The sequence below is a fragment of the Oncorhynchus gorbuscha genome, linkage group LG14, assembly GCF_021184085.1.
Source record: "Oncorhynchus gorbuscha isolate QuinsamMale2020 ecotype Even-year linkage group LG14, OgorEven_v1.0, whole genome shotgun sequence".
Taxonomy (NCBI): Eukaryota; Metazoa; Chordata; class Actinopteri; order Salmoniformes; family Salmonidae; genus Oncorhynchus; species Oncorhynchus gorbuscha.
In genome coordinates this window covers 9,325,126-9,352,625 of record NC_060186.1, presented here as the reverse complement: position 1 = coordinate 9,352,625, position 27,500 = coordinate 9,325,126, and the positions used below count along the sequence as shown (strand labels likewise).

At 46.7% G+C, this 27,500-nt stretch overlaps 1 protein-coding gene across 1 annotated transcript in view; it reads left to right on the top strand.

Annotated features, from left to right (window-relative positions):
* LOC123994385 (ankyrin repeat and sterile alpha motif domain-containing protein 1B-like) overlaps positions 1-27,500 on the top strand; it is a 509,344-nt gene that overhangs the window by 356,979 nt on the left and 124,865 nt on the right. The window contains 1 exon segment of the mRNA XM_046296905.1: positions 805-911. Within this exon segment, the coding sequence (XP_046152861.1) occupies positions 805-911 (107 nt within the window).

Sequence of the window (27,500 nt, the reverse complement as noted above, 5' to 3'; positions counted from 1 at the left end):
GCAGAGAGATCGAGGGAGAGAGAGTGAGTGAGAAACAGGAGTAGGGAGGGAGGATAGAAAGAGGAGGGAGAATGGGAGAGGAAGGCAGAGTGGAGAGAGAGAGCGGGGGAGAGCAGAGAGAGAGAGAAGGCTGCAGAAAGCATCCAGTTGAGTGTGGGAGTACTTGATAAAGAGAATTCTACCAAGCAGGCAGCTCTCCCTATCTCCTTCTTTCTCTCTCTCGCTCCTGCTCACACACACACACACACACGCACACACACCCGTACACATACACAACGAGGCGAACAGGCAGGCAGGAGCAACAGCTGAGAGCGTGAAAGGAAAGCAGCAGCAAGACACGCATCTATCGGATCTATCTTACCACCTCCAGCCTCTGCACCCACTCTCTCATGGATCTTACCCCCAGGACGGCACCTCTTCTCTGGATCTAACCTTAGCCCTCTCCCCTCTTTTCCAAATCCCTGGATCTACCTCCAACCACCCTAAACTTATCCACCTACCCCCCGCCATTTGCCCCAGCACCCTAGCATGGTTCGCCCCTCCACCCTCACCCCTCAGCCATGCTCATAACCCTCAGTCAAGCCTAACCCCAACCCCCATCATCTAGCCCCCCCTTCCATCCTACCATCCTCCCCCTCTCTTGCCTCTCTTCTCCACACTCTTCCTCTACCATGGCGGGCTCGTTCGACAGCCACATTGCCCGCAACATGATGTGGCAGTGCCAGCTCTCCCAGCCCGATTGCCGGTGTTACCGGGTGGATGGCTACTCCCTCCTGAAGCGTCTGCCCCTTCACCCCCTCATAGGTCCCCGGTGCCCCATGCAGTCTGTGGGCCAATGGCTGGACAGCATTGGACTGGTCCAATACGAGAACCACCTACTGGCTAACGGCTTCGACAACGTGCAGTTTATGGTGAGTGGAGAGGGGGAGGAGAGGGGGAGTAGGGGAGAAAGGAAGTTGCGTCTAGATTTTGTTACTTTTTGTTGGGTTTGTGTCATTTTCTTAGTTTTCTGTCTTCCTATAATTTATCTTTCTCAATCTTTCTCTTTATCTCTCCTTCTCTTCTACCCTCTCTCTCTTTCTCTCCTTCTCTTCTACCCTCTCTCTCTCTCTCTCTCTCTCTCTCTCCTTCTCTTCTATCCTCTGTCTCTCCTTCTCTTCTACCTTCTCTGTCTCTCCTTCTCTTCTACCTTCTCTGTCTCTCCTTCTCTTCTACCCTCTCTCTTTATCTCTCCTTCTCTTCTACCCTCTCTGTCTCTCCTTCTCTTCTACCCTCTCTCTTTATCTCTCCTTCTCTTCTACCTTCTGTGTCTCTCCTTCTCTTCTACCTTCTCTGTCTCTCCTTCTCTTCTACCCTCTGTCTCTCCTTCTCTTCTACCCTCTCTCTTTATCTCTCCTTCTCTTCTACCCTCTCTCTCTCTCTCTCCTTCTGTTCTACCCCCTCTGTCTCTCCTTCTCTTCTACCTTCTCTGTCTCTCCTTCTCTTCTATCCTCTCTCTGTCTCTCCTTCTGTTCTACCTTCTCTGTCTCTCCTTCTCTTCTACCTTCTCTGTCTCTCTCTCCTTCTGTTCTACCCTCTCTGTCTCTCCTTCTCTTCTACCCTCTCTCCTCTCTCCTTCTGTTCCCCTCTCTGTCTCTCCTTCTCTTCTACCCTCTCTCTCTCTCTCTGTTCTACCCTCTCTGTCTCTCCTTCTCTTCTACCCTCTCTGTCTCTCCTTCTCTTCTACCCTCTGTCTCTCCTTCTCTTCTATCCTCTCTCTGTCTCTCCTTCTGTTCTACCCTCTCTGTCTCTCCTTCTGTTCTACCCTCTCTGTCTCTCCTTCTCTTCTACCCTCTCTGTCTCTCCTTCTCTTCTACCCTCTCTGTCTCTCCTTCTCTTCTACCCTCTCTCTCTCTCCTTCTCTTCTACCCTCTCTGTCTCTCCTTCTCTTCTACCCTCTCTCTCTCTCTCTCCTTCTGTTCTACCCTCTCTGTCTCTCCTTCTCTTCTACCCCCTCTCTCTCTCTCTCCTTCTGTTCTACCCTCTCTGTCTCTCCTTCTCTTCTACCTTCTCTGTCTCTCCTTCTCTTCTATCCTCTCTCTGTCTCTCCTTCTCTTCTACCCTCTGTCTCTCCTTCTCTTCTACCCTCTCTCTTTATCTCTCCTTCTCTTCTACCCTCTCTCTCTCTCTCTCCTTCTGTTCTACCCTCTCTGTCTCTCCTTCTCTTCTACCTTCTCTGTCTCTCCTTCTCTTCTATCCTCTCTCTGTCTCTCCTTCTGTTCTACCCTCTCTGTCTCTCCTTCTCTTCTACCTTCTCTGTCTCTCCTTCTCTTCTATCCTCTCTCTGTCTCTCCTTCTGTTCTACCCTCTCTGTCTCTCCTTCTCTTCTACCTTCTCTGTCTCTCCTTCTCTTCTATCCTCTCTCTGTCTCTCCTTCTGTTCACGTCTCTGTCTTCCTTCTCTCATGCACATGTCCAAGTACAGGCTCTCGCTCTCCTTCTCTTCTACCCTTTCTCCTTCTCTCCTTCTCTTTCCTTCTACACATTATCCTTGTCTATTCTCTCATGTGCTCTTGTTTTCTCCTCTCCTTTCCAACCTCTCTCTCTCTGCTCCCTTTCACACTTTCTTTCTGTCTCTCTCTCTCCTCTGTCTCTCCAGAGATGAACACTTTCTTTGTGTCTCTCTCTCTCCTCTGGATCTCTCTCTGAAAGAGACTCTTTCTGTCTCTCTCTCTCCTCTGTCTCTCTCTCTCTGCTCCCTTTCACTCTTTCTTTCTGTCTCTCTCTCTCCTCTGTCTCTCTCTCTCTGCTCCCTTTCACACTTTCTTTCTGTCTCTCTCTCTCCTCTGTATCTCTCTCTCTGCTCCCTTGGAGAAACTGTCTCTCTCTCTCCTCTGTCTCTCTCTCTCTGCTGCCTTTCACTCTTTCTTTCTGTCTCTGTTTACTGCTCTCTTTCTCTTCCTCTCCTCCTATCCTTCCTGTTTCTCCATCCCTGTACTTATTGCATTCAATACACCCTGAGTCCCACAAGAGAGTTGCACAACACACAGATTACTTACAAAACACACACGCAATAAACGTAATCCAACACACACACACAACTCTGTGAACTATCAGTGTCTTCCTCTCTTTCATCCTCCCATCCACTCCTTTTTTCTGCTCTTTCATCTCTGGTAGCGTGGAGAGAGAGACTACATGTGTATCATTTAGTATGCATGAACTTCCTCCGTGACATTTCACTGTGTGTTTGTGCATTGATCTCTCTGTGACAGGGCACACATGTTTTAGCTTGGCCTGTACTTGGACATGTGCATGATTTAAAACTCATCATACGTGACAGGGAGATTGTGGTATTGGTGGAGCATGTGGTATTCAAGACGTGCGTGTCAAATCACATTTTATTTGTCACATGCTTCGTAAACACATGCTTGAGTGCGTGCTCTGTTTCTGAAGATCATAAAACAGTGTGCAGCACCAACAGAGGGAAAGAAGGACAGCGAGGGAGGGAGAGAGGGACAGAGGGAGAGAGGGACAGCGAGAAAGAGGGACAGGGGGAGAGAGGGACAGCGAGGGAGGGAGAGAGGGACAGAGGGAGAGGGGGACAGAGGGAGAGAGGGACAGAGGGACAGCAAGAGAGAGGGACAGGGGGAGAGAGGGACAGCGAGAGAGAGGGACAGAGGGAGAGAGGGAGAGAGGGACAGAGGGACAGAGGGAGAGAGGGACAGAGGGACAGAGGGAGAGAGGGACAGAAGAGAAGGAGAGACAGAGAGAGGACAGAGGCAGAAGAGGGACAGAGGCAGAGAGGGACAGAAGGAGAGACAGAGAGAGAGGACAGAGGAGAGAGGACAGACAGAGAGGGACAGAAGAGAAGGCAGAGAGAGACAGTGGACAGAGGAGAAGGAGAGACAGAGAAGGTAGAGAGGACAGAGGGACAGAGGGGAGAACAGAAGGAGAGACAGAGAGAGAGAGAGAGGGACAGAAGAGAGGAGAGACAGAGGGAGAGGGAGAAGAGAAGGAGAGACAGAGACAGAGGGAGAAGGAGAGAGGAGAGACAGAGAGATGATAGAAGAGAAGGAGAGACAGAGAGGATAGAATCAGAAGGAGAGACAGAGAGAAATAAAGAAAGGAGAGACAGAGGGGTAGAACAGAAGAGAGAGACAGAGAGAGGATAGAAGAGAAGGAGAGACAGAGAGAGGATAGAAGAGAGAGGAGAGACAGAGAGAACAGAAGGAGAGACAGAGAGAGATAGAAGAGAAGAGAGAGAGAGAGAGAGAGAGAAGAGAAGGAGAGACAGAGAGGGTAGAACAGAAGGAGAGACAGAGAAGGTAGAAGAGACAGCTTTATCACATAACCAAACATTTGAATGATGATACAAAAAGACTGTGCAACCCTGCGTGTGTGTGTCTGTGTACATATCTGTTACAGCCCCTGCCTAATCTTTATTTATGTATTATACAATAGCGGATGTCCAATCGACATTCCACCTTGCAGCCACCATGACTGTATCTCCATGCAGAATGAGTTTCATGGCACACTAAGGCCAAAGTACATTATCTTAATAATCCAGTTGCATTGGCTAGCAGTCTGAGTGCAATGTAATAGATATATAACCTTTTGAGCTGCAATTGGAAATGTTGAAGTTGAAATGTATGTTCACTCATCCATTCGTTGTGGACATACAATTCAACTTGAGAATGTATTCTGCCTTATTTGCATATTTCCCTGTGTGCCTCTAAATGAATCTCTCTATGACAATACATTACATACTGTAAATCATAAGACCTTTTGCCTAGTTACACCCAAACTCAGTGGTTTGAAACTCCTGGTTTACAAGCCACAACAAGCCTGCAAGTCACATATTGCTGCTTGCAAAATTATGTGTACAGTAGTTCCTATTGGAATATCCAACAACCTGCATTCAGAATCAGGGCCCCAGACTGCAACAGTTTAGTCAGATTGGCTGTGTGAGTAAAAACGTATGTATTTGTCGCATCGGTGCTTGCTGCTCATTCTACATGGTCATCTTACTCCATGGCTAAAACCATGCTTGCTGCTCATTCTACATGGTCATCTTACTCCATGGCTAAAACCATGCTTGCTGCTCATTCTACATGGTCATCTTACTCCATGGCTAAAACCATGCTTGCTGCTCATTCTACATGGTCATCTTACTCCATGGCTAAAACCATGCTTGCTGCTCATTCTACATGGTCATCTTACTCCAAACGTCCTATTTTTTTAGGAGGCTAAAACCATGATTTGGTCAAACAGTAATGTGCATTATCCTCAGAGATGGCCGCCTCGCTTTGCGTTCCTTCGAATCTATGCAGTATTTTGTTGTTTTATGTGTTATTTCTTACATTGTTACCCCAGGAAATCTTAGGTTTTATTACATACAGCCGGGAAGAACTATTGGATATAAGAGCAACGTCAACTCACCAACATTACGACCAGGAATATGACGTTCCCGAAGCGGATCCTCTGTTTGGACCACCACTCAGGACAATGGATCGGATCCAAGTAGGCGACCCAAAACAACGGCGCCGTAGAAGGGGCAGAAGGAGTGGTCTTCTGATCAGGCTCCATATACGGGCACATCGCACACCGCTCCCTACCATACTACTCGCCAATGTCCAGTCTCTTGACAACAAGGTTGATGAAATCCGAGCAAGGGTTGCCTTCCAGAGAGACATCAGAGACTGTTCTTTGCGTCACGGAAACATGGCTCGAGACACGCTATCGGAGTTGGTACAGCCACCTGTTTTTTTCACGCATCCCGCCGACAGAAACAAGCATCTTTCTGGTAAGAAGAGGGGCGGGGGTATGCCTTATGATTAATGAGACATGATGTGATCATAACAACATACAAGATAATTCTCTTTGATCATAATCACAGTCGTGTATATTCCCCCCCAAGCAGACACGTCGACGGCCCTGAACGAACTTCATTTGAATCTATGTAAACTGGAAACCACCTATCCTGAGGCTGCATTTATTGTAGCTGGGGATTATAACAAGGCTAATCTGAAAACAAGGCTCCCTAAATTTTATCAGCATATCGATTGCGCAACCCGGGCTGGTAAAACCATGGATCATTGTTAATTCTAACTTCCGCGACGCATATAAGGCCCTCCCCCATCCTCCTTTCGAAAAAGCTGACTACGACTTCATTTTGTTGCTCCCAGCCTATAGACAGAAACTAAAACAGGAAGCACCCGTGCTCAGGTCTGTTCAACGCTGGTCCAACCAATTGCATTCCACGCTTCAAGATTGCTTCGATCACGTGGACTGGATATGTTCCTCATAGCGTCGAACAACAACATTGATGAATACGTTGATTCGGTGAGCGACTTTATTAGCAAGTGCATCGGTGATGTTGTACCCACAGCGTCTATTAAAACATTCCCCAACCAGAAACCGTGGATTGATGGCAGCATTCGCGCAAAACTGAAAGTGTGAACCACTGCTTTTAATCAGGGCAAGGTGACCGGAAACATGACCAAATACAAACAGTGTAGTTATTCCCTCCGCAAGGCAACCAAACAAGCTAAGTGTCAGTATAGAGACAAAGTAGAGTCGCAATTCAATGGCTCAGACATGAGAAGTATGTGACAGGGTCTAGAGTCAATCACGGACTACAAAAGAAAACACAGCCCCATCGCGGACCACGATGTCTTGCTCCCAGACAAACTAAACAACTGCTTTGCTCGCTTCGAGGACAATACAGTGCCACCAAAACCTGCGGGCTCTCCTTCACTGTATTTTTTTTTAAACGTGTTAACCCTCGCAAGGCTGCAGGCCCAGGCTGCATCCCCAGCCACTTCGTCAGAGCATGCACAGACCAGCTGGCTGGTGTGTTTACGGACATATTCAATCAACCCTTATCCCAGTCTGCTGTTCCCACATGCTTAAAGAGGGCCACCATTGAGAGACTAGTCAAGGACCATATCACCTCCACCCTACCTGACACCCTACACCCACTCCAATTTGATTAGCGACCCAATAGGTCCACGCAATCTCAATCACACTGCACACTGCCCTAACCCATCTGGACAAGAGGAATACCTATGTAAGAATGTTGTTCATCGACTACAGCTCAGCATTTAACACCATAGTACCCTCCAAACTCGTCATTAAGCTCGAGACCCTGGGTCTCGACCGCGCCCTGTGCAACTGGGTCCTGGACTTCCTGACTGGCCGCCCCCAGGTGGTGAGGGTAGGTAACAACATCTCCACTCGCTGATCCTCAACACTGGGGCCCCACAAGGGTGCGTTCTCAGCCCTCTCCTGTACTCCCTGTTCACCCACGACTGCGTGGCCATGCACGCCTCCAACTCAATCATCAAGTTTGCAGATGACACTACAGTGGTAGGTTTGATTACCAACAATGAGGAGACGGTCTACAGGAAGGAGGTGAGGGTCCTCGGAGTGTGGTGTCAGGAAAATAACCTCACACTCAATATCAACAAAACAAATGAGATGATCGTGGACTTCAGGAAACAGCAGAGGGAGCACCCCTCTATCCATATCGACGAGACAGTAGTGGTGAGGGTGGAACGTTTCAAGTACCTTGGCGTACACATCACGGACAAACTGAAACACCTTCACCCCGCTATTGTCCAGAAGGTGAGGTCAGTACAGGTGCATCAAAGTAGGGACCGACAGACTGAAAAACAGCTTCTATCTCCAGGCCATCAGACTGTTAAACATCCATCACCAACATTGAGTGGCTGCTGCCAATGTACTAACTCAACTCCAGCCACTTTTATAATGGAAAAATGTTTTTAATAAATGTATCACTAGCCACTTTAAACAATGCCACTTTATATAATGTTGACATACCCTACATTACTAATCTCATATGTATATACTGTACTCTACCGCATCTTGCCTCGGCCGTTCGGCCATCACTCATTCATATATTTTTATGCACATACTCTTATTAATTCCTTTACACTTGTGTTTATAATGTAGTTGTTGTGAAATTGTTAGGTTAGATTACTTATTAGATATTACTGCATGGTCGGAACTAAAAGCACAAGCATTTCGCAACACTCGCATTAACATCTGCTAACCATGTGTATGTGACAGATACAAGTTGATTTGATTTGATTCCTGTAATGACAGTTTCTGCCCTGCCCCTGTGCCTGTTTCGCAAGGGCCTGCTGCTGTGATGAGACACTAACCCCCCCCCCCCCCCGCACACCGGGAGTAAACAAAATAGTTCTGGTTGTAGGCTATAACATTTCACAATCGAGTTGCGGGAGAAACACAGATTTGGAAGCAACTAATGTTGTCGCTGTTGAAAATAGAGAGAGGGTTCTCAGCTTTCTGTAGGTATACTTTTTATTTCTCAACTCTCAATATTGTGCTCTATAGCACTATTTTACAACCAATACATTTGTTATGGCATTGAGATACAGATAGTGGGAAATACACAGTAGGCCACAACTACAATGTATTTTTAGGACATTGCATTTACTGTTAGATTAGTACATGGCTACAGTACAAGCAGTGGGTATTATGTTTAGAGTTAGTGATCAAGCTATGGTGTTTTCTTTGTTTCTTCTTACTCAGGTTTATGAATTAGTCCCAAATAAATTAGCCTATGATATTAGCAAACATAAATATTTAGTCAAATAAAATCGTATTGGTCACATGCGCTGAATACAACAGGTCTAGACTTTACAGTGAAATGCTTACTTACAAGCCCGTTACCAACAATGCAGAGTTAAAAAGTAAGAAAAATACAAAATAAAATATTAACAATAAATTCATCTCTATTGAACAAAATACAAATCTGGAGCCCTATTTTAACAGTAAAATTTAATAGCCAAATTGTCAACCCAAAATTCGTGAAAATCGCTGAATGAAGTTGCACATCAAACTATCTTGACTCATGCGTTCCTGCATCGATACGTTAGATGAAACCACACCTCTTAAGAAAGCATTGTGAATGAATGTGTAAGTGGTTAATAACTGTTTCTATTGTGTGACACTACAATGTTTTCGGTTGCGACCAAAATATGGTCTGATGCTTCCAAACGAAAATGTTAGTGGTATCAGTACCACCAAGGAAAATATTAGTGGTACCAGTACCACCAAGGAGAAATGTTAGTGGTACCAGTACCACCAAGGGAAATGTTAGTGGTACCAGTACCACCAAGGGAAATGTTAGTGGTACCAGTACCACCAAGGGAAATGTTAGTGGTACCAGTACCACCAAGGGAAATGTTAGTGGTACCAGTACCACCAAGGGAAATGTTAGTGGTACCAGTACCACCAAGGGGAAATGTTAGTGGTACCAGTACCACCAAGGGAAATGTTAGTGGTACCAGTACCACCAAGGGAAATGTTAGTGGTACCAGTACCACCAAGGGAAATGTTAGTGGTACCAGTACCACCAAGGAAATGTTAGTGGTACCAGTACCACCAAGGGAAATGTTAGTGGTACCAGTACCACCAAGGGAAATGTTAGTGGTACCAGTACCACCAAGGGAAATGTTAGTGGTACCAGTACCACCAAGGGAAATGTTAGTGGTACCAGTACCACCAAGGGAAATGTTAGTGGTACCAGTACCACCAAGGGAAATGTTAGTGTGGAGCCCTGAGAATGACTGCCGGGGTAGGGAAGATGCATCCATGAGACCTAAATCATCTAATCTGGAACAGCCATCTCAGTAACTGTTGCAATAAATACAACTACTAACAGATTGGATTAGTTTAGAAACATTTCATTTATTTTTGTGTAGTATAAGACTAATCAACCGATCAATATACATGCAAAAACACAGGTATTTTAACAAACACTTCTGATAATCAACCTGTAATGGAGCATGCTGGGAAATATGATAATGATGGGTGTGGTTTTAAGCAAACGTGAGTAAGTAATTTGAATCAATAAATCTTGAGAAATCTAAAATCTAGTGTTGAGCAAACTAGAAATCTTATTGCAGCTGGTTGCCTTGATATTTATGGGTTGAATCCACTTCAATGCTATTTTGAAGTCCACTCAACTCACAGAATAATGCTGATTAAGCAATTGGTTAAATGGCTTTTTTAGTGTGATATATACAGTAGTATTGGTTTGGGTGGTGTAGGATATGGTTGATTTATTTTATGCAGAGAGAGAGAGACTGCCTATATGAGTCTGAATACAGTTCATTTGGAAAGTATTCAGACCCCTTGACTTTTTCCACATTTTCTTACATTACAACCTTATTCTAAAATTGATTAAATTGTTTTTTTCTCTCTTCAATCTACACACAATATCCCATAATGACAAAGCAAAACCAGTTTTTATAAATGTTTTCAAATGTATTACAAACAAAAAACGGAAACATCACATTTACATTAGTATTCAGACCCTTTCCTCAGTACTTTGTTGAAGCACCTTTGACAGCGATTACAGCCTTGAATCTTGTTGGGTATGACGCTACAAGCTTAGCACACCTGTATTTGGGGAGTGTCTCCCATTCTTCTCTGCAGATCTCCTCAAGATCTGTCACGTTGGATGGGGAGCGTCACTGCACAGTGATCTTGTAACACAAGATCATTGATAAACAAAGTGGATGAATTTGAACTGCTTCTTCAATGAGTAAATGAAGACATTGGATGTGTCACTGAAACGAGGGCCCACAAAAATATCCTAGATGAATCTCTTTTCATATAAAACTATCAGCTGTTCAGAAATGACAGGGCCAGGGGGGGGATGAGAGGAGGGGGCGTGGCTATGTATGTGAACCACAGTATGCAGGCAAAGAGAAGAGCTGACCTCGTGAAAGAGTCATTTGAGTGTATGCGGCTTAAGCTCCCCAGCTCAGTTTCAACTCTGGTAGTGGGACTACTCTACCATCCACCATGGGCAAATGAGAAAACCCTTCAGTTATCACTTCAGCTCCCCAGCTCAGTTTCAACTCTGGTAGTGGGACTACTCTACCATCCACCATGGGCAAATGAGAAAACCCTTCAGTTATCACTTCAGCTCCCCAGCTCAGTTTCAACTCTGGTAGTGGGACTACTCTACCATACACCATGGGCAAATGAGAAAACCCTTCAGTTATCACTTCAGCTCCCCAGCTCAGTTTCAACTCTGGTAGTGGGACTACTCTACCATCCACCATGGGCAAATGAGAAAACCCTTCAGTTATCACTTCAGCTCCCCAGCTCAGTTTCAACTCTGGTAGTGGGACTACTCTACCATCCACCATGGGCAAATGAGAAAACCCTTCAGTTATCACTTCAGCTCCCCAGCTCAGTTTCAACTCTGGTAGTGGGACTACTCTACCATCCACCATGGGCAAATGAGAAAACCCTTCAGTTATCACTTCAGCTCCCCAGCTCAGTTTCAACTCTGGTAGTGGGACTACTCTACCATCCACCATGGGCAAATGAGAAAACCCTTCAGTTATCACTTCAGCTCCCCAGCTCAGTTTCAACTCTGGTAGTGGGACTACTCTACCATCCACCATGGGCAAATGAGAAAACCCTTCAGTTATCACTTCAGCTCCCCAGCTCAGTTTCAACTCTGGTAGTGGGACTACTCTACCATCCACCATGGGCAAATGAGAAAACCCTTCAGTTATCACTTCAGCAGAACACTGTGGATAATGTGATCAGGATGTTTACATTTTTACATTTAAGTCATTTAGCAGACGCTCTTATCCAGAGCGATGTTCTCTCCCCAAATGGGGCTCATCCTGTGTGGAGACTTTAATCACCTGCCTATCAAGATGCTGACAAACTCCCATCCAGACATGAAGCAAGTGGTCAAAGACGAGACCAGAGGGGATGCCATCTTAAATCTGATCATTACAAATATGAAGAATCACTACAACACCCCCACTGTACTTGCTCCTGTCGGATCCAGTGATCACAAATGTCTGCTGTTCTCCCCAAACACAACATCAGGAGGGAGAAGCGAGGTGCAGCATGGAAAAGAACATCTGGTAACCCAGGACAGACAGGAGGCCTTGGCACCATGTATGGCCAGTACTGACTGGTCTGCCAAATATGGGGCGGAGAGTATCGATGCAAAGGTGGAGACGTTCAACTCCTGCATTCAAACTGCACTTGATGTATGCATGTCAATAAGAAAACAGCAACACTGGACAAGCCCTGGATGACTGAAGGAATAAAGGCTGCCATCAGGAAAAGACAGAAGATTTTCAACAGATGGGTTGAAACTAATGAAATGGAGAAAATACTGAAACAGTGCAAATGCTTATCGAGGAAGCAGAAACAAACTAATACAAAACTGAAATCCAGGACCTAAAGAAGAAAAACCCTAAGGAATGATGGGAATTCATTAACAAAGGCCTGGGGCAAAAGAAAACATCAGGAGTGAGAATACAGGTAGAGGGAATTGAAGACATTGATGTGGCTGATGTTTTTAATGTATTTTTTTGCTGAGGCGTAGATAAGCACCATCTTCCTACAAGTCAGGTTGAGCTGTGCAGCATTGGCCAGATAAAGCAAACTCTGACCAGACTCAGCCCATGTAAAGCTTGTGGGCCTGATGGCATTCCAGCCTGACTACTAAGAGACCATGCAGAAGATCTAGCCCCTGTCATCACACACATAGTTAACATCTCCTACTGGCAGGGGACTGTTCCTGCTGTCTGGAAGACTGACAATGTGTGTCCCCGTACCTAAAGTGTCCAACCCAGGTACAATGAGTGACTGGAGGCCCATCTCTCTAACTTCATGCCCTGGAAAAATCCAGGAGAACTTCATCAAAAAAACTCCTGGCTGCAGCTCCAGACTCCAGAAAACCAACAATGGTGAGGGTGTTACTTGTCCAAAGCATTTGATCCAGTAGATCACGCAAAGCTCCTGCAACATCTGTCTGACATTGAACTGTGTCCAAGGTTACTAGCCTGGCTCAGCAGCTACACCACAGGGAGAAGACAGTGGGTGATGGTTATGAGCCTGGCTCAGCAACTACACCACAGGGAGAAGACAGTGGGTGGTGGTTACTAGCCTGGCTCCGCCACAGGAAGAAGGCAGAGGGTGATGGTTACTAGCCTGGCTCAGCAGCTATACCACAGGAAGAAGACAGTGGGTGATGGTTACTAGCCTGGCTCAGCAGCTACACCACAGGAAGAAGGCAGAGGGTGATGGTTACTAGCCTGGCTCCACAGCTACGCCACAGGAAGAAGGCAGAGGGTGATGGTTACTAGCCTGGCTCAGCAGCTATACCACAGGAAGAAGACAGTGGGTGATGGTTACTAGCCTGGCTCAGCAGCTACACCACAGGAAGAAGACAGAGGGCGATGATTACTAGCCTGGCTCAGCAGCTACACCACAGGAAGAAGACAGAGGGTGATGGTTACTAGCCTGGCTCCACAGCTACACCACAGGAAGAATACAGAGGGTGATGGTTACTAGCCTGGCTCAACAGCTACACCACAGGAAGAAGGCAGAGGGTGATGGTTAATAGCCTGGCTCAGCAGCTACACCACAGGAAGAAGGCAGAGGGTGGTGGTTACTAGCCTGGCTCCGCCACAGGAAGAAGGCAGAGGGTGATGGTTACTAGCCTGGCTCAGCAGCTATACCACAGGAAGAAGGCAGAGGGTGATGGTTACTAGCCTGGCTCCACAGCTACACCACAGGAAGAAGACAGACGGTGATGGTTACTAGCCTGGCTCAACAGCTACACCACAGGAAGAAGGCAGAGGGTGATGGTTAATAGCCTGGCTCAGCTGCTACACCACAGGAAGAAGGCAGAGGGTGACGGTTACTAGCCTGGCTCCACAGCTACACCACAGGAAGAAGACAGAGGGTGATGGTTACTAGCCTGGCTCAGCAGCTACACCACAGGAAGAAGACAGAGGGTGATGGTTACTAGCCTGGCTCAACAGCTACACCACAGGAAGAAGGCAGAGGGTGATGGTTACTAGCCTGGCTCAGCAGCTACACCACAGGAAGAAGACAAGAGGGTGATGGTTACTAGCCTGGCTCAACAGCTACACCACAGGAAGAAGGCAGAGGGTGATGGTTAATAGCCTGGCTCAGCAGCTACACCACAGGAAGAAGGCAGAGGGTGATGGTTACTAGCCTGGCTCCACAGCTACACCACAGGAAGAAGACAGAGGGTGATGGTTACTAGCCTGGCTCAGCAGCTACACCACAGGAAGAAGACAGAGGGTGATGGTTACTAGCCTGGCTCAACAGCTACACCACAGGAAGAAGGCAGAGGGTGATGGTTACTAGCCTGGCTCAGCAGCTACACCACAGGAAGAAGACAAGAGGGTGATGGTTACTAGCCTGGCTCAACAGCTACACCACAGGAAGAAGGCAGAGGGTGATGCTTAATAGCCTGGCTCAGCAGCTACACCACAGGAAGAAGGCAGAGGGTGATGGTTACTAGCCTGGCTCCACAGCTACACCACAGGAAGAAGGCAGAGGGTGATGGTTACTAGCCTGGCTCAGCAGCTACACCACAGGAAGAAGACAAGAGGGTGATGGTTACTAGCCTGGCTCAACAGCTACACCACAGGAAGAAGGCAGAGGGTGATGGTTAATAGCCTGGCTCAGCAGCTACACCACAGGAAGAAGGCAGAGGGTGATGGTTACTAGCCTGGCTCCACAGCTACACCACAGGAAGAAGGCAGAGGGTGATGGTTACTAGCCTGGCTCAGCAGCTACACCACAGGAAGAAGACAGAGGGTGATGGTTACTAGCCTGGCTCAGCAGCTATACCACAGGAAGAAGGCAGAGGGTGATGGTTACTAGCCTGGCTCCACAGTTACACCACAGGAAGAAGACAGCGGGTGATGGTTACTAGCCTGGCTCAGCAGCTACACCACAGGAAGAAGACAGAGGGTGATGGTTACTAGCCTGGCTCAACAGCTACACCACAGGAAGAAGGCAGAGTGTGATGGTTACTAGCCTGGCTCAGCAGCTACACCACAGGAAGAAGACAGAGGGTGATGGTTACTAGCCTGGCTACTCCACAGGTAGAAGGCAGAGTGTGATGGTTACTAGCCTGGCTCAGCAGCTACACCACAGGAAGAAGACAGAGGGTGATGGTTACTAGCCTGGCTCAACAGCTACACCACAGGAAGAAGGCAGAGGGTGATGGTTAATAGCCTGGCTCAGCAGCTACACCACAGGAAGAAGGCAGAGGGTGATGGTTACTAGCCTGGCTACTCCACAGGTAGAAGGCAGAGGGTGGTGGTTACTAGCCTGGCTACTCCACAGGTAGAAGGCAGAGGGTGATGGTTACTAGCCTGGCTACTCCACAGGTAGAAGGCAGAGTGTGATGGTTACTAGCCTGGCTCAGCAGCTACACCACAGGAAGAAGACAGAGGGTGATGGTTACTAGCCTGGCTCAACAGCTACACCACAGGAAGAAGGCAGAGTGTGATGGTTACTAGCCTGGCTCAACAGCTACACCACAGGAAGAAGGCAGAGGGTGATGGTTAATAGCCTGGCTCAGCAGCTACACCACAGGAAGAAGGCAGAGGGTGATGGTTACTAGCCTGGCTACTCCACAGGTAGAAGGCAGAGGGTGGTGGTTACTAGCCTGGCTACTCCACAGGTAGAAGGCAGAGGGTGATGGTTACTAGCCTGGCTACTCCACAGGTAGAAGGCAGAGTGTGATGGTTACTAGCCTGGCTCAGCAGCTACACCACAGGAAGAAGACAGAGGGTGATGGTTACTAGCCTGGCTCAACAGCTACACCACAGGAAGAAGGCAGAGGGTGATGGTTACTAGCCTGGCTCAGCAGCTACACCACAGGAAGAAGGCAGAGGGTGATGGTTACTAGCCTGGCTCAACAGCTACACCACAGGAAGAAGGCAGAGGGTGATGGTTACTAGCCTGGCTCAGCAGCTACACCACAGGAAGAAGACAAGAGGGTGATGGTTACTAGCCTGGCTCAACAGCTACACCACAGGAAGAAGGCAGAGGGTGATGGTTAATAGCCTGGCTCAGCAGCTACACCACAGGAAGAAGACAGAGGGTGATGGTTACTAGCCTGGCTCAACAGCTACACCACAGGAAGAAGGCAGAGGGTGATGGTTACTAGCCTGGCTCAGCAGCTACACCACAGGAAGAAGACAAGAGGGTGATGGTTACTAGCCTGGCTCAGCAGCTACACCACAGGAAGAAGGCAGAGGGTGATGGTTAATAGCCTGGCTCAGCAGCTACACCACAGGAAGAAGGCAGAGGGTGATGGTTACTAGCCTGGCTCCACAGCTACACCACAGGAAGAAGGCAGAGGGTGGTGGTTACTAGCCTGGCTCAGCAGCTACACCACAGGAAGAAGACAGAGGGTGATGGTTACTAGCCTGGCTCCACAGCTACACCACAGGAAGAAGACAGAGGGTGATGGTTACTAGCCTGGCTCAGCAGCTATACCACAGGAAGAAGGCAGAGGGTGATGGTTACTAGCCTGGCTCCACAGCTACACCACAGGAAGAAGACAGACGGTGATGGTTACTAGCCTGGCTCCACAGCTACACCACAGGAAGAAGGCAGAGGGTGATGGTTAATAGCCTGGCTCAGCAGCTACACCACAGGAAGAAGGCAGAGGGTGATGGTTACTAGCCTGGCTCCACAGCTACACCACAGGAAGAAGACAGAGGGTGATGGTTACTAGCCTGGCTCAGCAGCTACACCACAGGAAGAAGACAGAGGGTGATGGTTACTAGCCTGGCTCAACAGCTACACCACAGGAAGAAGGCAGAGGGTGATGGTTACTAGCCTGGCTCAGCAGCTACACCACAGGAAGAAGACAAGAGGGTGATGGTTACTAGCCTGGCTCAACAGCTACACCACAGGAAGAAGGCAGAGGGTGATGGTTAATAGCCTGGCTCAGCAGCTACACCACAGGAAGAAGGCAGAGGGTGATGGTTACTAGCCTGGCTCCACAGCTACACCACAGGAAGAAGGCAGAGGGTGATGGTTACTAGCCTGGCTCAGCAGCTACACCACAGGAAGAAGACAGAGGGTGATGGTTACTAGCCTGGCTCAGCAGCTACACCACAGGAAGAAGACAAGAGGGTGATGGTTACTAGCCTGGCTCAACAGCTACACCACAGGAAGAAGGCAGAGGGTGATGGTTAATAGCCTGGCTCAGCAGCTACACCACAGGAAGAAGGAAGAGGGTGATGGTTACTAGCCTGGCTCCACAGCTACACCACAGGAAGAAGGCAGAGGGTGATGGTTACTAGCCTGGCTCAGCAGCTACACCACAGGAAGAAGACAGAGGGTGATGGTTACTAGCCTGGCTCAGCAGCTATACCACAGGAAGAAGGCAGAGGGTGATGGTTACTAGCCTGGCTCCACAGCTACACCACAGGAAGAAGACAGCGGGTGATGGTTACTAGCCTGGCTCAGCAGCTACACCACAGGAAGAAGACAGAGGGTGATGGTTACTAGCCTGGCTCAACAGCTACACCACAGGAAGAAGGCAGAGTGTGATGGTTACTAGCCTGGCTCAGCAGCTACACCACAGGAAGAAGACAGAGGGTGATGGTTACTAGCCTGGCTCAACAGCTACACCACAGGAAGAAGGCAGAGGGTGATGGTTAATAGCCTGGCTCAGCAGCTACACCACAGGAAGAAGGCAGAGGGTGATGGTTACTAGCCTGGCTACTCCACAGGTAGAAGGCAGAGTGTGATGGTTACTAGCCTGGCTCAGCAGCTACACCACAGGAAGAAGACAGAGGGTGATGGTTACTAGCCTGGCTCAACAGCTACACCACAGGAAGAAGGCAGAGGGTGATGGTTAATAGCCTGGCTCAGCAGCTACACCACAGGAAGAAGGCAGAGGGTGATGGTTACTAGCCTGGCTACTCCACAGGTAGAAGGCAGAGGGTGGTGGTTACTAGCCTGGCTCAACAGCTACACCACAGGAAGAAGGCAGAGTGTGATGGTTACTAGCCTGGCTCAGCAGCTACACCACAGGAAGAAGACAGAGGGTGATGGTTACTAGCCTGGCTCAACAGCTACACCACAGGAAGAAGGCAGAGGGTGATGGTTAATAGCCTGGCTCAGCAGCTACACCACAGGAAGAAGGCAGAGGGTGATGGTTACTAGCCTGGCTACTCCACAGGTAGAAGGCAGAGGGTGGTGGTTACTAGCCTGGCTCCACCTGCTCCCTCCAAAAAGAGGTAACTGCACCACCATACTCCCGAGAAACAGCCACGAACTGTCATGTATAACTGCTTGTACGAACCGCATGCAAAACACCACTCTACCCACTGCATTTCTTCAGTTTAATCTTTAATCTGTTAGCAAGAATAAATAAACTATAACTCAAACAGCTACAGTATTTTCAGGTCTGTTCGGTCGGGTTTAAGTCTGGGCTCTGGCTGGGCCAGTCAAGGACATTCAGAGACTTGTCTTAAAGCAACTCCTGTGTTGTCTTGGGTGTTTGCTTAGAGTCGTTGTCCTGTTGGAAGGTGAACCTTCGCCCCAGTCTGAGGTCCTGAGCGCTCTGGAGCAGGTTTTCATCAAGGATCTCTCTGTACTTTGCTCTGTTCATCTTTCCCTCATTCCAGACCTGTCTGCCAGTCCCTGTCGCTGAAAAACATCCCCACAGCATGATGCTGCCACCACTATGCATTACCGTAGGAATAGTGCCAGGTTTCCTTCAGACGTGACGCTTGGCAGTCAGTCCAAAGAGTTCAATCTTGGTTTCATCAGACCAGAGAATCTTGTTTCTCATGGTCTGAGAGTCCTTTAGGTGCTTTTTGGCAAACTCCAAGCGGTCTGTCATGTGTCTTTTACTGAGGAGTGGCTTCCATCTGGCCACTCTACCAGAAATGCTTGATTGGTGGAGTGCTGCAGAGATGATTCTTCTTCTGGAAGGTTCTCCCATCTCCACAGACAAACTCTGGATCATTGTCAGAGTGACGATCGTGTTCTTGGTCACCTCCCTGACCACGGCCCTTCTCCCTCGATTGTTCAGTTTGTCCGGGCGGCCAGCTCTAGGAAGTTTCTTAGTGGTTCCAAACTTCTTCCATTTAAGAATGATGGAGACCACTGTGTTCTTGGGGACCTTCAATGCTCAGACACTTTTTGGTACCCTTCCCCAGATCTATGCCTCAATACAATCCTGTATCGGAGCTCTATGGACAATTCCTTTCGACCTCATGGCTTGGTTTTTGCTCTGACATGCATTGTCAACTGTGGGACCTTATATAGACGGATGTGTTCCTTTCCAAATCATGTCCCATCAATTGAATTTACCACAGGTGGACTCCAATCATGTGGAAACATCTCAAGTATGATCAATGGAAACAGGCTGTTCTGGAGCTAAATTTTGAATCTCATAGCAAGGGTCTGAATACTTATGTAAATAAAGTATTTCAGTTTTTTATTTGTAATAAATTAGCAAGCATTTATAAAAATCCGTTTTTGCTTTGTCGTTATGGGGTATTGTGTGTAGATTGATGAGGGGAAAACATTATTTAATACATTTTAGAATAAGGCTGTAACATAACAAAATGTGGAACAAGTGAAGGGGTCTGAATACTTTCCGAATGCACTGTACGTGTGTGTTTGTGTGTAATAAAAGGTTTTGTGGGTGTTCGGTAGCCCTCCTCCCACCATCTCTCTCTGCTTGCAGTGACCTGCATCTGTTTCTCTGGTTGCCCTGGTAACTGCAGCACCAGTGTGCTGAGCCATGCAAGGTTCTGTACAGGCAGTTTAGATCTCTTTGTAGTGTGTGTGTGTGCGTGTGTGTGCGTGTGTGTGTCTGTACCATTCATTTATCCATCCATCTAAATTATAATTTTGACATAACCCCCACTGCCTGCTGCTGTAATGAAGAGTTCATGAGAATGAACCTCTGGCCATTGATCTGTCTCTCTGTCTCTCTCTGTCTCTCTGTCTCTCAGTAGTCCAGGTAGCTATTTGGTTAACTATTTAGCAGTCTTATGGCTTGGGGGTAGAAGCTGTACAGGGTCCTGTTGGTTCCAGACTTGGTGCATCAGTACCACTTTCCTTGCGAGAGCAGAGAAAAACGTCTGACTTGGGTGTCTGGAGTCTTTTTAGGGCCTTCCTCTGACACTGCCTGGTATAGAGGTACTGTAGCTCAATGATTTTTGATGGCAGGCAGCTTGGCCCCAGTGATCTACTGGGTCAATCACACTACCCTCTATAGCACCTTGTGGTTGGATGCCAAGCAATTTCCATACTAAGCAGTGATGCAGCCAGTGAAGATGCTTTCAATGGTGCAGCTGTAGAACTTTTTGATGATTTGAAGGCCCATGCCAAATGTTTTCAGCCTCCTATGGGGAAAGAGGCATTGTGTTGGTGTGTGTGGACCATGTTAATTCCTTAGTGATGTGGACACCGAGGATCTTGAAGCTCTCGATCCGCTCCGCTCGATCCGATCCGCTCCACTACAGCCCCATCGATGTGGACTGGGTCCAGCTCGGCCCTCCATTTCCTGTATTCCATGATCGGCACCACATTGCCAGGTCACTAACCTCCTCCTTATAGGCAGTTTCATCATCATTAGGTGATCAGGCCTATGACCATCATGCCGTCAGTAAACTTGATGATGGTGTTCGAGTCAGGCATGGCCATGCGGTCGTGGGTCAACAGGGAGTACAGGAGGGGACTGAGCACGCACCCCTGAGGATCCCCCTGGTTGAGGGTCAGCATGCACATGTGTTGTTGCCTACTCTCACCACCTGGAGACAGCCTGTCAGTAAGTCAAGGATCCAATTGCAGATGGAGGTTCTCAGTACTAGGGTCCTGAGCTCAGTGATGAGCTTGGAGGGCACTATGGAGTTGAATGCTGAGCTGTAATCAATTAACAACATTCTCACATAGGTATTCCTTTTATCCAGGTGTTGCAAAGGGCAGTGTGGTGTGCATTAAGATTTTGTCATCTGGTTTCTGGGATGATGTTGTTGATGTGAGCCATGACCAGCCTTTCAAAGCATTTCAAGCCTACAGATGTGATTGCTAAGGGGCAATAGTCATTTAAACATGTTACCTTGGCGATCTTGGGCACAGGGACTATAGTGGTCTGCTTGAAATGTAGGTATTACAGACATGGTCAGGGAAAGGTTGAACATGTCAGTGAAGACACTTGCCAGCTGTTCTGAGTATGGCCACTCGGCCTTGTGAATGTTAACCTGTTTAAAGATCGAACTCACATGGAGAGCGAGATCACACTGTCCTCTGGAACAGTTGGTGCTCTCATGTATGGTTCATTGTTTCTTGCCTCGAAGCAAGCATGGAAGGCAATTAGCTCGTCTAGTAGGCTCACGTCACTGTGCAGCTCGTGGCTTGGTTTCCCTTTGTAATCCGTGATAGTTTGCAAGCCCTGCAACATCCAACGAGCGTCAGAGCCAGCGTAATAGGTTTCGATCTTAGTCCTATATTGCTTTGCCTGTTTGATGGTTCATCACAATAACAGCGTGAGAAAAATTATTAATCATATCACTTCAGTAAATTGTTTGTAAAGGCTTGATGACCTTAGATTTGGCCATGTGAAGCCTCCATTTCAGAAAATCCTCCTTTATCTCGAATGTCTGATTGGTGTTACCATCATTGGTGTTACTATTCCTACTAGTGGCACAATGTTATCATAATGGTATCAATTGTTTAAAGTCATTAAACTACCATGTTAGTTGATTTTGAATATCAAGATGTACCCAAAACCATACAATTGTTTTTATTTTTTAAATAAGTTCATGTTTTCCAAAACTCCTTTCACAAATGCCACCGTATTTGAAGGATGACCCACATACCATCACCCACACATACCATCCTATCCTTGTCATTCCCTACCCATTAGTATTATACTCCTTTAGACCAGCTCGCTCCCAGTCAAAAACTGCTGAGGGTCTCTGTCAGAAGTTCAGAGAGTCTGGGAGGTTCTCTCAATCTGGCCTCGCCTTTTCCCTTTATTTTAGAAATCTGTGATCTCTTCTCCTGCTCTGAAATGCCTTTAGATATAATTAATATTGAATAAAGCCGCGCCGACGCTTCTGGCCAGTCTCTTTCAAGTACCGGGGGTTACTTCAAACTTCACTATTGTTAGGTTCTATTTCTCTGACGCTGGAACATTCCGCCACACTAACTCGCTAGGAAGTATTTTCATGTTCTGTTTCTCTTTGAGGTTTCAGCCCGCCGAGTGGCGAGGGAAACGGTTTGAGCTTCTTCCTTCAACTAGGAAACCTCGATGTGGGACACATCGTTTCATATTCATGAGATGTTGGACGAAGGGGAGATAAATCATTGATTTGGTTTCCATTAGCCTGAGAAAGAAAATGCTGGAAATTGATGGTGGCCATTTAAAAAAAGAAAACATTTTTTAGCACCACTCTATTCAGGAGACGAAATTGACAGCAAACTGAAATGGGGACAACAGCAAACTGAAATGGGAATAGCAGCAAACTGAAATGGGAATAACAGCAAACTGAAATGGGAATAGCAGCAAACTGAAATGGGAACAACAGCAAACTGAAATGGGAATAACAGCAAACTGAAATGGGAACAACAGCAAACTGAAATGGGAACAACAGCAAACTGAAATGGGAACAACAGCAAACTGAAATGGGAACGACAGCAAACTGAAAGGGGAACGACAGCAAACTGAAATGGGAACGACAGCAAACTGAAATGGGAACAACAGCAAACTGAAATGGGAACAACAGCAAACTGAAATGGGAACAACAGCAAACTGAAATGGGAACAACAGCAAACTGAAATGGGAACAACAGCAAACTGAAATGGGAACAACAGCAAACTGAAATGGGAACAACAGCAAACTGAAATGGGAACAACAGCAAATTGAAATGGGAACAACAGCAAATTGAAATGGGAACAACAGCAAACTGAAATGGGAACAACAGCTATGCTATGGAGAGGCTGCTTTTCCCATTACAGTTGCATGTCAACTTCATGTGATGGAATTGACTAGAGCCTAAATGAATTTGACCCTAACTTTGCTCACTACCACTGCAGTAAAGCCTACTACGATCAACAGGCAAACAGATACATGTACACACACACACACATACATTACACTCATGCGCATAACAATACACACACACGCACGCACGCACGCACGCACGCACGCACGCACGCACGCACGCACGCACGCACGCACGCACGCACGCACGCACGCACGCACGCACGCACACACACACACACACACACACACACACACACACACACACACACACACACACACACACACACACACACACACACACACACACACACACACACACACACACACACACTCCCTACTTTACTCAAGCTTTGGTTATTGTTGTTGTGACCTTGAGAACTCAGCTTCTTTCTCTGTCCACAATAGAGGGCCTGTGAGGCGGCGTGGTCTGTCACCTAAAACAGCCAGTAAAGGACAGCTTTTGATCTGTTTGATGTACGGACAGGGTGAGGGGGGAGGTGCCTGTCGTCATGGAGATGGGTGAAGATTACTTCTGTATTTACATTAAGGAGTCATTATGTAGGGGCTTAGATGGAGACGGACCTCTCTCCCGGGAAGACACACCACTAGAGTGCGTGTGTGCGTGTGTGCATATGTGTGGGTGTGTGTGTGTGCAATAGTTAGTATGTAGTAAATAAATGAGCCCTTTCTCCTTGTGGAGTCCTCTGTATTAAGCCTTTTGCCCCATGCTACCTCTAACCCCCAACTCTGTTTATCAGAGGAGAGAGTGCATACAGAACTCTGCAAAAACATTCTCCTTGTACAACGTAAAGCACCAAATAATGCATGCAGAACAGAATTAGGCCGATACCCGCTAATAATCAAAATCCAGAAAAGAGCCGTTAAATTCTACAACCACCTAAAAGGAAGCGATTCCCCAACTTTCCATTACAAAGCCATCACCTATAGAGAGATTAACCTAGAGAAGAGTCCCCTAAGCAAGCAAACAGACCCCACAGAGCCCCAGGACAGAAACACAATTAGACCCAAACAAACCATGAGATGACAAAAAGATAATTACTTAACACATTGGAAATCATTTTCCAAAAACAGAGCAAACTACAATACTATTTGGCCCTAAACAGAGAGTAACAGTGGCAGAATACCTGGCAACTGTGACTGAACCAAAATTAAGGAAAGCTTTGACTATGTACAGACTCAGTGAGCATGGCCTTGCTATTGAGAGAGGCCGCCATAGTCAGACCTAGCTCTCAAGAGAAGACAAATTATGTGGAAACTAAGCTGCACTTCCTAACCTCCTGCCAAATGTATGACCATATTAGAGACACATACAATGCATTCATAAATTATTCAGACCCCTTGACTTTTTCTGCATGTTGTTACATTACAACCTTATTCTAAAAAGGATTAAATAAATAAGAAATCTTCATCAATCTACACACAATACCTCATAATGACAGTGAAAACAGGTTTCACCTCAGAATAATGTTTTGAGCAAATGTATTACCGGCCTGAGGAGAGAAATGAACTCAGGTGTTAAACGGAATCTCCCTTTTTCAGGACTTTAAAGATCCCCACAAACCGCGGACACAGCTTCCGACAGGGCATCTTAATTTAGGGTTTAAAGCACTGACCCATGCTTGTTCAATGAACCCTCAATTAAGAGAAGCACCTGGTGGAAACAGCAGAATGCTGTGGTGATGTTTTTCAGCAGCAGGGACTGGGAGAAAAACTGATTTACAATGGTGCAGTTTAATAGACAAAACCACTGAATGAACAATTCAATGGTTAAACAAAAGTTGCCCAGCCAGAATAACGGACTTGATCCTGATAAACATCTCTGGAGAAGACCTGAAAATAGCTGTGCAGCAACTCTCCCTATCCAACCTGACAGAGCTTGAGAGGATCTACAGAGAAGAATGGTATAATCTCCAGGTGTGTGGGAAGACCAAATACAGGTGTGCCAAGCTTGTAGTGTCATCCAGTACCCAAGAAGACTCCAGGCTTTAGACTCCTGGAGCTTCCACAAAGTAGAGGAAAGGGTCTGGATACTTATGTAAATGTGATATTCCCATTTTTACTTTTTTATACATTTGCAAAAATGCCTGTTTTCACTTTGTCATTATGGGGAGGTGGTAAATTGATGAGGGGGAAACAATTTAATCTCCTTAGAACAAGGTTGTAACGTAACAAAATGTGGATGAAGTGAAGGGGTCTGATACTTTTCAATGCAGCAGGGACTGAGGAGACGAGAGAGGTTGTGTGGGAGAAGAATAAATGTTCTTGAGTCAAACAGAACAGAGACCCATAGAGAGAGACAGACTGAGTGATTTGTACTAGCTAGTCATTGAGCTCCTGTTGGTCTCGACCTAATGGATTTCAGACCATTTCAGAATATAAATGTCTTCCCTCTATTACTTTGACTGTGGCATGTAAATCCTGGGCTGCATGAATTTTAATTTCTGCCTTTTTAAGGGAAGTTGACCCAAAGCATTGTGTGAAAGCACTACTATGGTCTTGATAATAGACCTTTCAACAGTTCAATTGAATTGACACAGTTTTCAGTAGACAAGATGTTTGTGTTAATGAAAAGCACTTACTTGGGTAAAGTGTATTATTATTTGGTATATTAAATGAACAGATATTGCAATATTTCATGCTGTGTTGAACAAGTACATCAAAATAATCTGGGAGCATGAGCAGCAGTGTGGTTGTGTGAACAGGTACATCAAAATAATCTGGGAGCACGAGCAGACAGTGTGTGGTGTTGAACAGGTACATCAAAATAATTTGGGAGCACGAGCAGCAGTGTGTGGTGTTGAACAGGTACATCAAAATAATCTGGGAGCACTATTAGCAGTGACTGTGGTGTTGAACAGGTACATCAAAATAATCTGGGAGCACGAGCAAAGCAGTGTGTGGTGTTGAACAGGTACATCAACATAATCTGGGCACGTGAAGCAGACAAGATGTTTGGTGTTGAACAGGTACATCAAAATAATCTGGGAGCAAATGAGCAGCAGTGCAATATTTCATGCTGTGTTGAACAGGTACATCAAAATAATCTGGGAGCACGAGCAGCAGTGTGTGGTGTTGAAGAGGTACATCAAAATAATCTGGGAGCACGAGCAGCAGTGTGTGGTGTTGAACAGGTACATCAAAATAATCTGGGAGCACGAGCAGCAGTGTGTGGTGTTGAACAGGTACATCAAAATAATCTGGGAGCACGAGCAGCAGTGTGTGGTGTTGAACAGGTACATCAACATAATCTGGGAGCACGAGCAGCAGTGTGTGGTGTTGAACAGGTACATCAACATAATCTGGGAGCACGAGCAGCAGTGTGTGGTGTTGAACAGGTACATCAACATAATCTGGGAGCACGAGCAGCAGTGTGTGGTGTTGAACAGGTACATCAAAATAATCTGGGAGCACGAGCAACAGTGTGTGGTGTTGAACAGGTACATCAACATAATCTGGGAGCACGAGCAGCAGTGTGTGGTGTTGAACAGGTATCACAGCATGGAATTGTGCAGTTTAGTGAGGGTATAGAAATGCAATGTTATAGAAAATGTATGTAGAACAAACATCTTTAAAGACTTCCTCTTCCAGAAGTTATGTTTATTCTATACATGGCATTACTATACCCTTAGCCTAACAGCTTCCTTTCCTCTTCTCCTTTCCTTGTCTCATTTCCTAAATAGGACCATATAGGTTTTCAACATATTGCTGTAATTTGTCAAGCACTTTGCAATCAATGGTCGTGAAGGGAAGGATATGAGAAAAGAAAGCCATTTATAACCATTGAGATGCAGCCAATGACGGTGTAGGTCATGGTAGAAGTTGAACCTATCCCGATCCTAACCTTAACTGTTGTGAAAATAATATCATCCCTGATTAGGGGTTGTTACGGGAAACCTCTACCTACCCTGCTAATGTCATCATTAGCTCAGGGGTCAAAGTTGAATATGTCATGTAACCCCAGAGCAGAGATGAAGTGATTACATAGGGTGTGTGTACACAGGCAGCCCAATTCATGCAGCACAGGTTATCCTTGCCCCCCCTTCCTCCATCTGTCTTCGTCCAGTTTGAGCCTTTGATGGTGTACTCTATTTATTATGTCATCTGTAATTTATTGACGGTCTCTCCTTCCCTCTCTGCTCCCTAATTGGTCTTTTGAACAATCGGATGGGCTCTGAAATGGACTGTTCAAAAGACCAATTAGTGGCAAAAATATCTGAATTTGACTGCCTGTCTAAACGCAGCCATAGTGTGTGTGTGTGTGTGTGAGAGAGGGAGGGAAAGAGAGGGAGAGAGATTCTATGAATAGAAAAGCAGGGCAGAAGGTAAAATACAAACACCCTCAGCCTCTCTATCTCCCCCTGTCAGAGACCAGCGGCGAGCGATTAGTCATGTCTTTGAAGCCCCAACCATCCGTCTCTGCCCCGGCTCTGGGTGCCATTACTCTGGTCTTACGGTGTAGGGCGGTGACTGTAGCAGATTACGGGTGTTCTGGGCTCTCTTAATCAGCCTGAGTGGTCTATCGAACAAGGGCACTGGAGGAAACTGTGTTTGGCTCAAATGGCCCTCTATTCCAATGTAGGACAACACTTTGGCTAGTAAATTCAATACAA